Source organism: Lepidochelys kempii, chromosome 7, assembly GCF_965140265.1.
Source record: "Lepidochelys kempii isolate rLepKem1 chromosome 7, rLepKem1.hap2, whole genome shotgun sequence".
Lineage (NCBI taxonomy): Eukaryota > Metazoa > Chordata > Testudines > Cheloniidae > Lepidochelys > Lepidochelys kempii.
Window position 1 is genome coordinate 88,783,868 of NC_133262.1, and position 16,048 is coordinate 88,799,915.

Consider the following 16,048-nt stretch of genomic DNA (forward strand, 5'->3'; position numbering starts at 1 on the left):
CACCGACTGGTTTATGAATGTTATAATTCTTGACATCTGATTTGGGTCCATTTATTCTTTTACGTAGAGACTGTCCAGTTTGACCAATGTACATGACAGAGGGGCATGCTGGCACATGATGGCATGTCAGGGGCTTTCTTCGCTCCCAAGTTGGTAGGGGAACCCAGACCTGTCCAGTCCAATGGGTTCCAGCTCAGGGCCCTAGAGCTAAATAAGCAGGATCAGGATTCTTTGACTCTGACAATGGCCTGAGCTTCTTCCAGGGGAAGGTAGGATTTCATAGAATCATAGAATCTCAGGGTTGGAAGGGACCTCAGGAGGTCATCTAGTCCAACCCCCTGCTCAAAGCAGGACCAATATCCAATTTTTGCCCCATATCCCTAAATGGCCCCCTCAAGGATTGAACTCACAACCCTGGGTTTAGCAGGCCAAAGCTCAAACCACTGAGCTATCCCTCCCCCCTTTCTGCAGGCTCTCCAGTCTATCAATCAGGTATCCAATCTAATCAATCAGGTATCCAAAGAGAAGAGGTATCCAAAGAGAAGAGCAAGCAAGCAGAAACACTTTGGATCCAGAAACAAAGGAGTCAAGAGTTTTGTTGGTGTTTTTTTTAAAAGGAGGCATGAAGATAATTAACTTGTTTTCAGCTTTCCTTTTACTAGCAGAAATGAATGTCTGAAACAAATGCATGTTTTATGTAACTGCATCTTTTTAAATGAAAGAATGAAACCTGAGAAGCTACATGGATACCTCCAAAGAAATTGAGTACGGCATTGAAGACTAAATATATAAACAGTATAAACTAATGCTGGTCAAACTGTTACAGATAAATAATTGATTCTGTGAATGTATCCCTTTTCTCATATTGAAATAAAAACTACAAACTAACCATAATTTTCCGAATTTTTTTTATTTGTAATTCTTTCTCAAATCATTTTATTCAAACAAATTACAGCCTTTGGATCTATCTCCAGAGCATTTTGATTATTCATTATTCTTTGTGTAATTGGATATCTAAGTCATATAGTATTTCTCTTTCTTGCTTAGATAACTGAATTTTTTTTAAACCTGAGAATAACTTAGTAATAGTGAATAATAAATAATTATTTTCATAAATGAATATCTTTGTTCACAAGCAAATATATTTCACAAATCTATGTGAACAGAAACAATCCATATGTTCATGGTAAAAAAAGGCCTAAACACAGCTAAAACTGAGTCATGAATCAGAATTGTTTTAAAACATAAATCTGGAAACTTCTTATAATCTTACTATATTACATCTTTATCTCTGATTCAATTTCCTGAGGCAAATGTTTGAGATAAAGGCCAGATTCACCCAGGAAACAAGTGTACAAAACCTGTTTTTTGGTCTGCTAGCATAGATTTAGAGCTGAATGAATTCATAATGATTAATTTATTTTCTTTTTTTCTTCTTATGGAATAACCAGTAGCATATCATGATTTCTTTGGATGTATTTTTATTAAAATTATTCAAGACTTTTTCCAAGCGTTTTAAAGACTTGAATTGGTCACAAACAGTGCTCTATGAGGAGTCAGTATTTAGTTTCCATGAGCACTCAAGCATATCACGTAAAAAGTCTATTTCTGCAAACATTACTTCCTCTTTAACTTAAGCACTCAGATATACACAGAGTGCCTACAAAAAGAGGTGCTAAGTGAACTGAAATAAATTGATTAAAAAAACTATTTGAAGAAATTACTTCTTAAAAGATGTTATATTTTGCTAATTACTGAAATAATATTATATATTCAGAACGTTTCAAAATATTGGTTTGTCTAAACATGCAGGTATATATTTGTGTCTGAATGTATATGCAAATACTTGTAATTTATTGGCAGTTCTAATCCTGTATGTAAATTGAATGTCCAATTTATAATGATAGAATATAGTAATAATACTTTGAGAGTGCTATTAATTTAAATATTATAAATATGAGAAAATAATTCCACTAAGTATATTACAAATAATACATATTAATATGTCCGTGAGCTTCTGTAGCTAGTGTTTTACTTATATGTTCACTTTTAATTCCATTTGATTATTTGCATTAAAAAGTAACTATCATCAAACAAGGCTCCTCAGACTCCTTTATTGACTTTTCATGAGTAAAACCTTAAAGAAGGAAAACAACAAGTACTCATGCTGTTCCTGGAATATAACCAGAAGCCAAAAGTCTAAATTAAGTTCCCTTTGCGTCTCTTTTCCTTAGTCCCCTCCTGGTTACATTCAGTTTGCATTTTTATTTGAAGATTTCTCATTAAATACAGGACTTCTCTTCAGATTCTCAACACTCTTTCTGCTTAAGCAGCATATGTTAATGTAAGGGAGTTTTGCAGTGCTTGTAAGGAAGTAATCACTGGTGTATTTATGATTAAACTCCTACTTCCATGAGACTTCTCATGGATATTAGGGGAGAAATTGGGAGGAGGGGAAAATACTCCTCATCCTCAAGCGAGATATAAGTGTTGGTGTCTCATCTCATTTCTGAGCTTACTCTGAGTCCTAACACAAAATGTCACATGTTTTGCATGCATACAATACACAGTTGTCTATATTTGGTAAAATCCTGAAAGGCAGGAAAGTGGAGATTAAAATATTTCCCTCACTTTAATCATGCTAAACCAAATTCAGTGAGGTTATATGGTATGTAAGACAGGGAAAAATGTATTTTATTCTTTTCTACCGTAAGAACTGTAAAAGGTATCCTATACCATGTAGGGAAATTTCAGTCAAGTTCCCTTCCCCCTTTCAGCTAAATCTCTTGAAAGGTAGAGAGGGTTTATATTATAATTCCTCATTTATTACGAGTATTAGGTCAATTCCTAGTAATGCATAAATATATAGTGTAGGGATCAGTAGAAAATAGGGTTTTTTCTCCCTTTCCATTTTAAATATTTTTTTTATTTTACTATTCCAAAGGATTCTAAATTATACAAAAATCTGTGTCAATCAAAACTAGTACTGTGTAAAACTACTCTGCAGTGAGTTTTAACCTCTGGGCCACATATATAAGATATTGGATCTGAAAAGCAATAACGTGTGCAAATTTGACAGGTTTCAGAGTAACAGCCGCGTTAGTCTGTATTTGCAAAAAGAAAAGGAGTACTTGTGGCAACTTAGAGACTAACCAATTTATTTGAGCATAAGCTTCCGTGAGCTACAGCTCACTTCATCGGATGCATACTGTGGAAAATACAGAAGATTTTTTATACACACAGACCATGAAAAAATGGGTGTTTATCACTACCCATTTTTTCATGGTCGAGAGAAAATACAAGGCGTTTCTAGCTGTAGCTTAGTGCGTTCCTGATTTTCTTTTAAAAGGGGGGGTTTCTGTCAAGTATTCGGAGCCTTTTGCCATAAACATCTAAACAATAGGAGCTTTGCTTCCTAACGTCTTCCACTGTCCCAAATGAAGATTTTACCTGAGTAGGAACTACGGGTTTTTGGCTAGTGTCTTTTTGTTAAGTTTGTTGCTCCTCAATTAAAGCAAAATATAACTGATTTGTCAAATTTGAAATCTGTAATATAGTAAGAATATTAACTATATAGAAATCACATGGGATATTTTCCAATACTGTATATTATACAATTCCAGTTAATACGATATGGAATGTACATATAGGATGAAATTCTGGCCCTGTTGAAATCAGTGGCATAATTCCCACTGACTTCAATAGAGCCAGGATTTTTCCTATTATGTTTAACTGCTGCTCTATCAAATGGTATTCAGTACACTTACTTGAAAGATTCTAGACTCATATAATCATAATAATTACGGTCCCAGTCCTACAATTTACAATACATGGGCTGACTGCTGTGCCCAAACTGAGTCCTTTTAAAGTCAATGGGGTTCCAAGAAAAAGCATCAGCACTCCTCCTGCATGTTGTAAATTGGGGCCTGATTTACTTCAATTTTTATTATTTTCTCTGTTATATTTTGTTTTAATTAAGATGAATATGATGCTGCCTGACACTGGTCTCTAAGAGGCTAATAGAGCCCTAGGGAGGCTGTATGGGAGGCAGCCAATCAGAGAAGGGCTGTGAGAGCAGCCAACCAGGGCTGGGCAGGCCCATATAAGAAGGGCTGCAGAGCAGCTTCACTCCCTGGAGCTTGAGGAGGGAGAAGGACTGGCTGCTTCGCAGGCTGAAGGCAGCAAGCACCCTGGAAAAAGCAGTACTGCAAGCGGAGACCCAGGAAGTGAAAGGCAGCTCTTAATGGGCTGCAGGGATCTGCCCTGAGGCAACAGCAAAGAGGGTGCTGGGGCTGCGTGGAAGTGGCCCAGCGACATCTATAGAGGAGTCAGAGAGGACGCAGCAAGTTGCAGCCATCTACAGAGTCCCTGGGCTGGGACCCAGAATAGGGGGCAGGCCTGGGTTCCTCCCCTCCACCATCACCACTGAGGAAGTGCCCAGACGTTGGGCTGCAGTTGCCACTGAGGGAAGTGGCTGGACTGTGGTACATTCCCCCGGAAGGGGGTGCATAGAGTGTGGCACAGAGGGAGGGCTGTGTCATGAAGAGGACGCTGTGGTCCTTGGAGTGACATGCTTCCCTGGAGCAGAAGTGACGGTGCATGAGACACCACCAGAAGAGGGCGCAGAGTTAATTCCCAAGACAGCCCACAAGAGGTGTCACACCCTGTCACAATGAATTAAAGGTTGTTAACAAAAAATAAGTTATAGTGATTTCTAGTATCCCATAGGCATGGAAGAACAACAATAGATAAAAATTATGGCTCTGATCCTGCAGTTTGGTGAAATCCTGGGTCCAGTGAAGATGTTAGCAAATTTCCAATTGATTTCTGTGAGGCCTGGATGACAGCTGTTTGTGCAAAGTCCTGCATCCAAACAGACCCATATTAATTTCAGGCATAGAGTTCTGCCTGCCTGGATCCAGTTGCAAGATCTGCCTCTATATCTGAGTTAAAAAATAGTCAAACAAAAGTAGATACAATTTTAGGTATTTTTTTAAATGTATGCTGATGTCACTATTTCTGTCTCCTCTCTTAACAGTTGACATATGCAGAGTGGAAGATTTTTCCAAGTAACTTTGTGCTCTGAATGTGTTTCTTATGAATTTTTGAGCAAGTGTCATCATTCGTTTTGGACAAAATAACAACCATGATAGTATCTACACTTAATTTTTCTCTTCACTCCAAACACTTTTCTTCACCCTGAATGCGCTACTGTTTGTACCTGATATAGCATTCATGGTCTGCCATACAATTTCCATACCCAGATGTGGCCCTCGGGCAAAAAAGTTTGCCCACCCCAGTCTAGGTGGTAATTATATTGTCCAATGAATATATTTAGATTTAGATTTGTGGCTTCTCTCATCTTCATTGCAAGAGATTTTTCATAACAATGATGTTTACTAATACTGTACATGTCTTGAGTTTCTCTCTAGTTATTAAAATCAGTGGGCAACATGATTAAACCTATAGTATTTGCTTTGCTAGTTAATTCTTTGGTTAGTATATATGTCTTTTCTCAGATGTGATGTTTCAAAATAAGCAGAGAAATACTAAATATTAGTTATCTGTGTGAAAGTATTGTTACCCTTGAAAGTAAAGCAGTAGTAATTATTGACTATTCATAGTTGTACTTAAGCTGAGTCAATTATATACTCTATAAAGAGGTTAATAAATTATATAAAAACAGTCCATAGCCAATCAGATTTATGTCTTTTTAGGCAGAACAAGACAATGGTCATCCACTTCCTGCCTTTGCCAATTTACATATTGAAGTCCTGGATGAGAACAATCAGAAGCCTTACTTCACAGAATCTCTATATGAGGGGTTTATTCTGGAGTCCTCCCCAGTGGGCACAACCATCTCTGACAACCAGAATTCGACTTCTCCACTACAAATCATAGCTTTGGACAATGATGTAGAAGAGGTGTGTTTCTCTTTCTTTTTATTGGACCATCCTTATATGTGTTTAAAGTTTGTATATATGCTTAGAAATGTCCATTTTTAAACACTTAAAATATTGTGACTGGAGCCTTTCAAATAAGGTAAATTATCATTTATATACAGTACACCATATACAGTCAAACAGTTTGTTTTTATTTATTCACTTATTTATAATGTAGTAAGTAATTTAATCAATGAATTTGAATTATCCACAAGTAGTTAATAAAAAAGTTTGGTCGCTATTTGAAATTATTTGCTGAATCATTTCTGCAGATAATCTTGATCAGTAGTTTTTTCATGAGTACTTCATTGTGAGTAGTCAATATTTGAAATTTCAGCTGTGGTGATTGATTTTGATTCTGCCTGCGTAGAGGTTTATACAATGATTTACTGGTTACATGGTATCATTTATGTTTCTTAGCTGTCTGAATGTTTCCAGATTTCCAACGAAAGTACTTTTCTGAGTTCAAAACTGACTTTGGTTACTATCCTGTAATACTTGCTTAAAATTTGTTATCATCATGAACATTCCGATCAGTGAATTTATTTGCATGTAGAATTACATAAAGTGAACACAGAAGTGGGTTTTTATTCAAACAAATGTTCAGGAAATTATTTAATATATTCCCCATCTCTGAAAACCACAGGCGTAATTCAGCACTGAGCTATCCATTCTTGTGTCAGTTTGACTCCACTGACTGGGTAATGCAGTGGTGATTCAGGTCCTATACGTCTCAGAGAGATTAATTCTTCAGGCTAAATTCAGCTCTAATCAAAGGGGTTGCAACTTCCAGTGAAGCAAAAGCTTGCTTACATTCGTCTTCTCTTCTATAAATATAGGTATGAAGTGCTAAATTCAACCCCTGGGCCTTAAATGGGTGTTGCATCTGCTTACACCAGGGTTGAATTTGGTCTGAAGCATTTATGTATTTGAACTATATGGCATTACAGCTAAGGTTATCTGTGTACTTGGGTCAAAATAACTTGGCAGAAGTTAAGGTTTCACAAACCCGTTAGAATATTTTTGGATTTAAAGGTTTAAACTTTTTAAAAATTTTTATTTTAAATCACTGTTAATTTAAATGATTGCTCTTCAAGGATAATCTAATTTTTAAAGCATGTTGTTCTAACTGAACAGAAGCCTACACTATGTAAAACGTTCTATTCTAATGCAACCTTGTCCTGTTTGTGACCATTAACAGTATTTTATTAATTTTATTTTGTATTGTTTTTAAAGGGGGGAAATGTAACAGTACAGAATTTGTTTTTCCAGAGTCAAAACTGAACTTGAACATCAAATGTACCAAGTTTGGAATTAGTTTAGAACTCATGATATTTTCAGGAAGAAAGAAGGCATACAATTGGGAATGAGCAAAGAAAAGACAGGGAGTGAAGCTGAATTAAACAGGCCAAGTCTTTAAGGTGAAGAGAAATTTGACGATTAAGTGAGAGAAGAGGGGGAAGCCAGTGTGGAGACTGAAAATGTGGGGAGACAAGGTCAGTGTGTAGGGAAGTAGATATAGGTTTGGCGATAGCATTTTAGACAGACCAGAGAGGAATAGGAGAGTTGGAGGCTTGAGAACCTGAAGTTCTATCTATTCATTCATCCAAGTTTTGTTTTTTTGTTTTTTTTTATAATGGCACGCATCACTGTACTATCTGACCACTTCCCAAAGAGTAATAATCAAAACTGCTCAAAGTCAGATATTTTTTAAAAATCCACAACTTGGTAATTCATCATGTGCGGTGTTTACGGCAAAACTAATAATTTATTGCTGAGTCCTTGTCTACATTAACATTTCAAACTCTATTAGCACCTTTCCATTAACAGATGAGGTATGTGTACAATTGAAATTTTAGTCATGTTTTAATATGTTAATTAATGCATGTTAACTCACATGACAGTAAATTCTAATGTAGAGACCACACAAATGTTTGTTGCCAGTCATGGCTAACTGGCCGCTTCACCTTGAATGATTCCTTGAAATACATTAACTACTTATGCTAAACAATCTGTTCCACCTTGTATTTAGCTGTGACTCTGAGTACATTTCCTAGACCTGAAGAAGAGTTCTGTGTAAACTTGAAAGCTTGTCTATCTCACCAACAGAGGTTGGTCCAATAAAAGATATTACCTCACCCATTGCATCTCTCATGTTTAACTGTAGACTACTGGGGACTAATGACTTGCAACTAAAATTTGTGCTCTTCCTACAGTAGACATTTCAGTTGTGTTATTTAATGAGTGTTAATGAACTGTTGTTAAAACACAAATAAATTCAAGTTTTGACATATTCATGAGTCTTGTGACAAACTGTTAATGCAGTTTCAAATGTCAGTGCAGATAGAGCTTTATGCTTCTATGATTTTGGTATCCATGGGAGTTGTATGTTTGATGTGCTGAAAATGTATTTTTCTAAGAATCGCAATTGTTAGTTTAATTAACTTAATGGAGTTGATGAATTTTTTATCATAGCATAAATATTCATAATACTAATCATAGCCTCCTAGACTTTAAGATCAGCAGGGCCATCATGATCATCTGGTCTGACCTTCTGCACATCTCAGGCCACAGAATCTCACCCACCCACTCTTGTAATAGACCCCTAATCTCTGGCTGAGTTACTGAAGTCCTCAAAATATGATTTAAAGACTTCAAGTTACAGAGAATTCACCATTTACACTAGTTTAAACTTGGAAATGACCCATGCTCCATAGAAAGGCAAAGATTTCCCCCAAGGTCTCTTAAATGAATCAATTGTATTTAGTTAGCTGTGACTGGAGTCAATTTCACCCGTATTATTCAAAGTGATGAAATATTTCCAAAAAGTATTCCACTCCAGAAATAGTTTTGATGGAAAATTTTTGTCCAGTTCTACATCTCCAAGAGAGCTACATAACTTTACAAGGATTGAAGTCAATGGACATATGCCAATACCCACCAACCAGGCTTTAAGACCTAAAACATCAGGTGGAGAATAAGCAATAGAAACACATTAACGCTTTTGCAGTTAGAAAATTTTGTTTTCATGCAAATTTACAAGGAATAAAAAATGAAGAAAGAAGTAAATAAAATAAATATTCTATAACATTCTACATGCATCCGATGAAGTGGGTATTTACCCACGAAAGCTTATGATCCAATACATCTGTTAGTCTATAAGGTGCCACAGGACTCCTTGCCACTTATTCTATAACAATTGTTTCTATATAGTGTTGAAATATTTTTCTTTTCATCAGGTGGTCTTTAAGATACTGTAAATCAGTGTTTTGCAGAGATGTCCAAAACTGATTGTGGACGGTGTATGGCCTAACTGATCACAGAAATTCTCCAAAAAGATATTGGCATTAATAACTAAATGTACATTAATGTATTTTAGTCAACTAATACTATAATGTGACTTTTTTCTGAAAAAAGCTGGTTCGTACCTCATTAAACAGACAGACATAAATGACAACAAGTGAAATGGGGGAATCGGGTGGAAGTACAATAGATTTTCTGTATTATATCTTGTGTGGTTTCAGCCCTGTGAACTAATGAAGGAACTCTGCTAGCTCAAGTCAGTCGATTCTCATTTACATATTGCCCATAATTTTCTAAAGCAAGACTAAACATAGCGCATAATTTCATCATGCACCTTAAGTTAAAAATGAAAATAAAAGATCCATTGCAAAATTAACATGATGGACAAACCCCTGGGGTGCAGTAATTTGCTTTATGCATCTGTGAATTTGAAAACTTGGGAAAATTAATGAACGCTTTTCCCTCTCTCATAATATAAAGCTAAGAGTTACTGTTAATAATAGCTTCCAGTTCACAATCTCAGACATGGAACTTGAGTATGATATTAAGTATTCATTATGTAGGTGCCTTCAGCATTAGTACTTTGAAGCCAAGGATTAATTTTCAGAGGCAGAGTTGCTAGATCACCCACTTCCATGGAGATACTCATAGAATCATAGAATCATAGAATATCAGGGTTGGAAGGGACCCTTGAAGGTCATCTAGTCCAACCCCCTGCTCGAAGCAGGACCAATTCCCAGTTAAATCATCCCAGCCAGGGCTTTGTCAAGCCTGACTTTAAAAACCTCTAAGGAAGGAGATTCTACCACCTCCCTAGGTAACGCATTCCAGTGTTTCACCACCCTCTTAGTGAAAAAGTTTTTCCTAATATCCAGTCTAAACCTCCACCACTGCAACTTGAACAGAACTGCATGATGATTTCCTCATATCGTTTCCTAGGGATTGTCCCCTCATGGGTGATGGATTCAAAGGATGGCAGGAGGATGGGGAGGGTATAGCTCTGCAGGGAAAGATCACAGTAAGCCTGAAAAGATAGGAGTCATCTGCAAGAGCACCTCCTGTCTGTGCTCATCTGTGAGATCTTATAGTAAACACTTGTAGTCAACTCCTGCTATGCTGCCTGTAGTGCTCCCTTGCTCTCCAGTGGGGAGGGAGGCCACTCTGCCTCGTTGTCTTGGGGTTTAGTCCTTGGCCTCGGGTTGCACCAGTGGGACTGAGCCATAAGCAGTCTAGAGCTCTGGGCCCATCCGACAGGGGCAAACACACAACAACGGTCTGGGCCCCTTGTCCCAGCCCCTGTGTGGGGCAGCGCCTAGCGTTGTTTCTAGCTCGCAGCCCCGCAATAGGGCTGACAGCAAGTAACAGTCTAGGGCTTTACCCTCAGACAGGGCTGGGCTGGTAGCAGGCTGTAGAGTAAACTTGCCAGCACAGTCGAGTCAATAAGCTCTAGTCCTTTGGGCGGGGCAGAGCAGGGAGCAGGCTTTAGCCTCAGCTTGAAGCACAGACAGCCAGCAAACACACACAGTCTTGGGGTTCAGGTAAGGGGAGAGTGTCCACACAGTCTAGGGGCTCTGAAAGGGGTTTGCACACCCGACAGGCAGTCTATGGTGCTAGCAGGGGGGGTTCACGGAGCACAGGCCTCCTCGCCTATGGTGGGGAGTCAGCCACCCAGGGGCTGGAGTGGCAGGGGGACGCAGGCCCACCTTACTCCACCGCATCCCAGACCAGGGCACTAAGAGTGGTCTCCCACTAGGTCGGTGGGGATCCAGTCGCAACATGCCGACTGAGATGAGGTAAGTCCTGTAGACGGCCAGCCATCGGCTGCCCCTGGACTACTTCCTACCTCCCTGGGGTTTGGTACCTCTGGTCTCCACAGGTCCGCAGGCTCCTTGAGGTATACAGCCAATGGTAGTTCCAGCAACTCCTCATCTGCATTCATCTCCTCTGGGGGCAAGGCATGACAGAGCGCAGGTTCCTCTCCTGGGTGCCACAGCAAGGCAGAGGTGTCCATCTCCTCCACTGGTTGTGGCCAAACTTAGCTGCAGAACCTTCCTTTTATACTTCTGGGCCCGCTCTGGTAGTTCTGGCAAGGGGGGCAGGGTGGGTTTGGCTCTGCCCACCAAGGGGAGTGTAGTGCTTCCTCACTCTCCAGTCTGGAGGGAGGCCACTCTGCCTCACTACACAGCCATTGGCTGGGTCATCCTGCACTTGTTCAGTGGGAGTTGTAGAGGGGAGGTCCAAGGGAATACAGCTGAACTGTATTACTCCTGCTTGGATTTCCCTATTGAAATCTGTTGGAAAAACAAACTCTTACTCAAGATCACTCTGCAGAACTCCCATGGAGTCACTTCTGTGTGAGCACATGCAGAGGCAATGCACCAAGTCCCAGATGGGGTGAATAATGATGCAGAGATGGCACCCAAGAACACAGAAATAAACCTTCAGATGATCCCCTGGTGTGGGTACACCCATGACATACTTTCAGGGCCCGGATATTTTTATGGCCTCACTTAATGCATGTGCTTTTCACTTCTTTATCACCAAGTTTATATCTGAGTAACTCTCTTAACTTCAATGAAATTGCACCAGTCTAAAAGTAGTTTAAGAGAATATAGAATCAGGGACTACATGTTTATATACTAATGCATATGTCAAAGTTATTTAATGTAAAGCTTACTCTATTGTACATACTGGAGGTCTGCTCAACTGAATATGAGACTTCCATGATGGTGGGAGGCCAGTAAGTAGGTGTAGTTTATACAGATAGTTTTAAAAATTAACAAGACATGTCAGATCTGACTTGATCACAGCACAAGGTGAAAGAGCTGCAGATTTTATTTTAGGTTTGTAAATTAAATTAAAAATTAAATCAAACATTATTGGTCATTAAAAAGACAACTTTTGTCCACTGTGTGGTATGTAAATGTTGGTTTTTAATGGGGACCACTGTGATGTTGTCCATAATAATACTTTGTATTTGCTCTTCTCACTTAAAATCCACACATTAATTTAAATCATATTTTGTATTATTCTTCATTTACCTGCCCAAAGTTGTCTTCTCTCCTGAACCATCTAACCTAAATTCCAACCCTCGTTGAGTTATAAATCTTTCAAAAACTGACTGTGTATAAATGGGATTGTTGGCAGACCTGTAACTATATCAGCACTATCCAATGCTGTTATAATTAAGTAGGCTGTTTAAATGGCATAAATTTAATTAAGCCACATAAATACCTTGGGAACCAAGTAAACTGAAGTGGGGAGGTGTTTCCAGGGCCTTTTATAGCTTCTGCCATGTGAAGGGAACCCTATTGTTCTTACTGGGGAAAATTACAGTAACAAGATGGTGTTTCGAGTCACATGGACAAGTCACATGTCCGTGCATGATTTTGCCTAGTCACAGCAGGAAAGTCTGTTAAGAGTAGATAGGCATCTTCCATTGTAAGTTAAGTGCTCCTTGATGAGCCACTTAATTTGAATAGTCCCTCCAAGATGTGCTGGCTAACTACCTTGTGGGTGTTACCTCAGGAGCAAACATTTGAAATACAGGTATACAGCCAACTTCAAATACAAAAATGATACATGCATACAAATAGCACAATCATATTCAGTGAGTCATAACCTTTCCATAGACATCTTACATGCCACATTTTGTACATTGGTTGCAACAATGATCTATATGGTCATATTTTAATCAGATAACGTAACAGCCCCTCCTTCTATTTCCCACATGTATCCCTTTTGGTTTTTAGATAGCTAAAAAGCTCCTTATGAAGACACATTGGTCTCCTGTGGCTCTTATCTTTCTTCTGCATCAGAGTAGCTTGATGTTGAGCCTCTAGTGTTACATCTTTTAGGAACTGCCAGCCCCCTTTCAACTCCTTTTCTTCCTAACTGGTTTTTCCCCTGGGACTGTGCCTAATATGTCCCTGAGTTGGTTGAAATCTGCCTTTTTGAAGTCCAGTGTCCTTGTTTTGCTGTTCTCATGTCCTCCTTTCCTTAAGATTTTGAATTCTATCAGATCATAGAATCATAGAATATCAGGGTTGGAAGGGACCCCAGAAGGCCATCCAGTCCAACCCCCCGCTCGAAGCAGGACCAATTCCCAGTTAAATCATCCCAGCCAGGGCTTTGTCAAGCCTGACCTTAAAAACCTCTAAGGAAGGAGATTCTACCACCTCCCTAGATAATGCATTCCAGTGTTTCACCACCCTCTTAGTGAAAAAGTTTTTCCTAATATCCAATCTAAACCTCCCCCACTGCAACTTGAGACCATTACTCCTCGTTCTGTCATCTGCTACCATTGAGAACAGTCTAGAGCCATCCTCTTTGGAACCCCCTTTCAGGTAGTTGAAAGCAGCTATCAAATCCCCCCTCATTCTTCTCTTCTGCAGACTAAACAATCCCAGCTCCCTCAGCCTCTCCTCATAAGTCATGTGTTCTAGAGCCCTAATCATTTTTGTTGCCCTTCGCTGGACTCTCTCCAATTTAGCCACATCCTTTTTGTAGTGTGGGGCCCAAAACTGGACACAGTACTCCAGATGAGGCCTCACCAATGTCGAATAGAGGGGAACAATCACGTCCCTCGATCTGCTGGCTATGCCCCTACTTATACATCCCAAAATGCCATTGGCCTTCTTGGCAACAAGGATGACTCATATCCAGCTTCTCATCCACTGTCACCCCTAAGTCCTTTTCCGCAGAACTGCTGCGTAGCCCTTCGGCATTGGATTCTTCCATCCTAAGTGCAGGACCCTGCACTTATCCTTATTGAACCTCATCAGATTTCTTTTGGCCCAATCCTCCAATTTGTCTAGGTCAATTTGTCATGATCACTTCCTCCCAAGTTCCTAACCACCTTTGTGTTTAAAACGAATTCATCCCTGCTGGTCAAAACCAGATCCAAAATGCATGACCCTTTAGTTGTTTCCTCAACTTTCTGAATCAGAAAGTTGTCTGCCACATGTGCTAAGAACTTGCAGGATGTATTATGTTTTACTGTATTGTATTAGTCTTCCAACAGATATCAGGGAAGTTAAAATCCCCCATTAATACTAGTTCATGTGTGTTAGTTAATCTTGTTACTGCTTGGAGAATGCCTCAGCTACTTCCTCCTCTTGATTTGATGGTCTATAATAGAGCCCCTGCCGTAACATAACCACTATTCTTTTCCCTCTTTATCCTCACTTGCATACTCTCAATAGGTCTGCTGCTCACTTCTTCTTGAATCTTGGAGCAAGTGTATATATTTTTGACATAGCGCAATGTTCTACATCACACTGAAACCTTATGGAATACCTTATCACTAGGGATCAGGTGGGTCCCTTGCTTTGTTCTGCTCTATTGTGGTTCCTATACCACTCTCATCATAGTATCAGAACACCTTCCAGAAGTACATATTGGCCTTATGTAGTCCCCTCACCTAAAGAAGTCAGACCCTAAGAGTAGGGTCCCCAAAAAACAGCCAAGAAATAGTCTCCTTTCTGATCTCCATCACCTAAGGAGATAGTTATTAGTTATCTTTTATTCATTGTTTGTTCCTGCATTGCTTTGTCATCTTGGCATCTTTGTACTGTATTCTTTGTCCAAGAGATTATTTGCAGAAGGAGAAGACTCTGAGACTTTCAATAAGCTAATAAGACATTTTCCATCTACACTGTGGGTTCTTCCTCCTTTGTTTTCCTGAAGATTATATTTTTCAAAGAACTGCAGGGCTATCTGGTTGATGTGGTCTATGAGTCATTGATATCCTGTAGGCTAATCAGCCTAGTTGTGTGGGCTATTCCCATCAACACTGTTAAAAATAGCACTCTGTGCTAATTCTTATTGAAGAGGAGTGTATAAAACAAGCTAGGGGGGAAAAGATGAAAAGACACATTTTGTGACGTTTCAATAATGTAAAAAAAAAAATCCTCTCTTTCACTTATATTCTGATCTCCTTTTTCTTGGGCTTAGGACAATTCCACAAACTTTCCTTATGCTATCTTCATTAGAAGTGATGGTGACATATGCCACTCCCATCCCATCCACCCTTTCTGTTCTGTCACATGGCAGGATTTTTTACTTGACAGTTGCCTTGGAGTGCTGAATGGCAACTTCCCTGACCCCAAGCAGGTTATCTGGGGTATGACAGTATGGGTCACTGCCTTAATCCATCAAGAGTGTTTTAGGGGATGAGATGCAGCTCTACGGCATGCAAGGGATTTGGGTTGTCTCTTAGTCCTGGTACAGCCAGAGTTTAGTTGCAGATGCAGCCTCTTTGCTGCTTCCTGCTGCACAATATGGGTAGAGGAATCCTTTATGGGATTGGGAAATGACCTATATGGGGCTCTTTCCCTGAAGAGGACCACTCATTTCCTTCTGACGTCTTGGAAGGAAGCTAATTGGCTTCAAGATGGGGCAGGGAGTGTGTGGACATGCCACCAGAGGCACTCTTTGGGTATTGAGGCTTGTTCTGGGAACTTACAGGAAAGTCCTCTAGAAATTTATAGAGAATTATATCCCTTCTATCAAGTTTTACAGGGTGGTTCAAAAACCTGTAGAACAGATATCATTTTCTATTGATTCTGTCAGTGTTAGAGTAATTTCTGTAGAAGCTATTGATTTTATCCTTATTAAATTCTATAGGACTTTTTTTTTTGTAAAGAAAATGAACTTCAGTAGGACGGAACCGGGTTGTGTGAACTGAAAGTGACCCTGTCAAGGTTCCTCCCCCACTCTGAACTCTAGGGTACAGATGTGGGGACCTGCATGAAAACCCTCCTAAGCTTATCTTTACCAGCTTAGGTCAAAACTTCCCCAAG

At 39.3% G+C, this 16,048-nt stretch overlaps 1 protein-coding gene across 11 annotated transcripts in view; it reads left to right on the forward strand.

The window, feature by feature from the left end:
- Nucleotides 1-16,048, forward strand: part of PCDH15 (protocadherin related 15) — a 1,355,521-nt gene that overhangs the window by 1,025,441 nt on the left and 314,032 nt on the right. For all 11 annotated transcript variants that reach the window (XM_073353680.1, XM_073353679.1, XM_073353682.1 and 8 more), the window contains one exon: nt 5,718-5,924. In XM_073353680.1, coding sequence (XP_073209781.1) covers nt 5,718-5,924 — 207 coding nt within the window. The remainder of the gene's footprint in view (nt 1-5,717; nt 5,925-16,048) is intronic.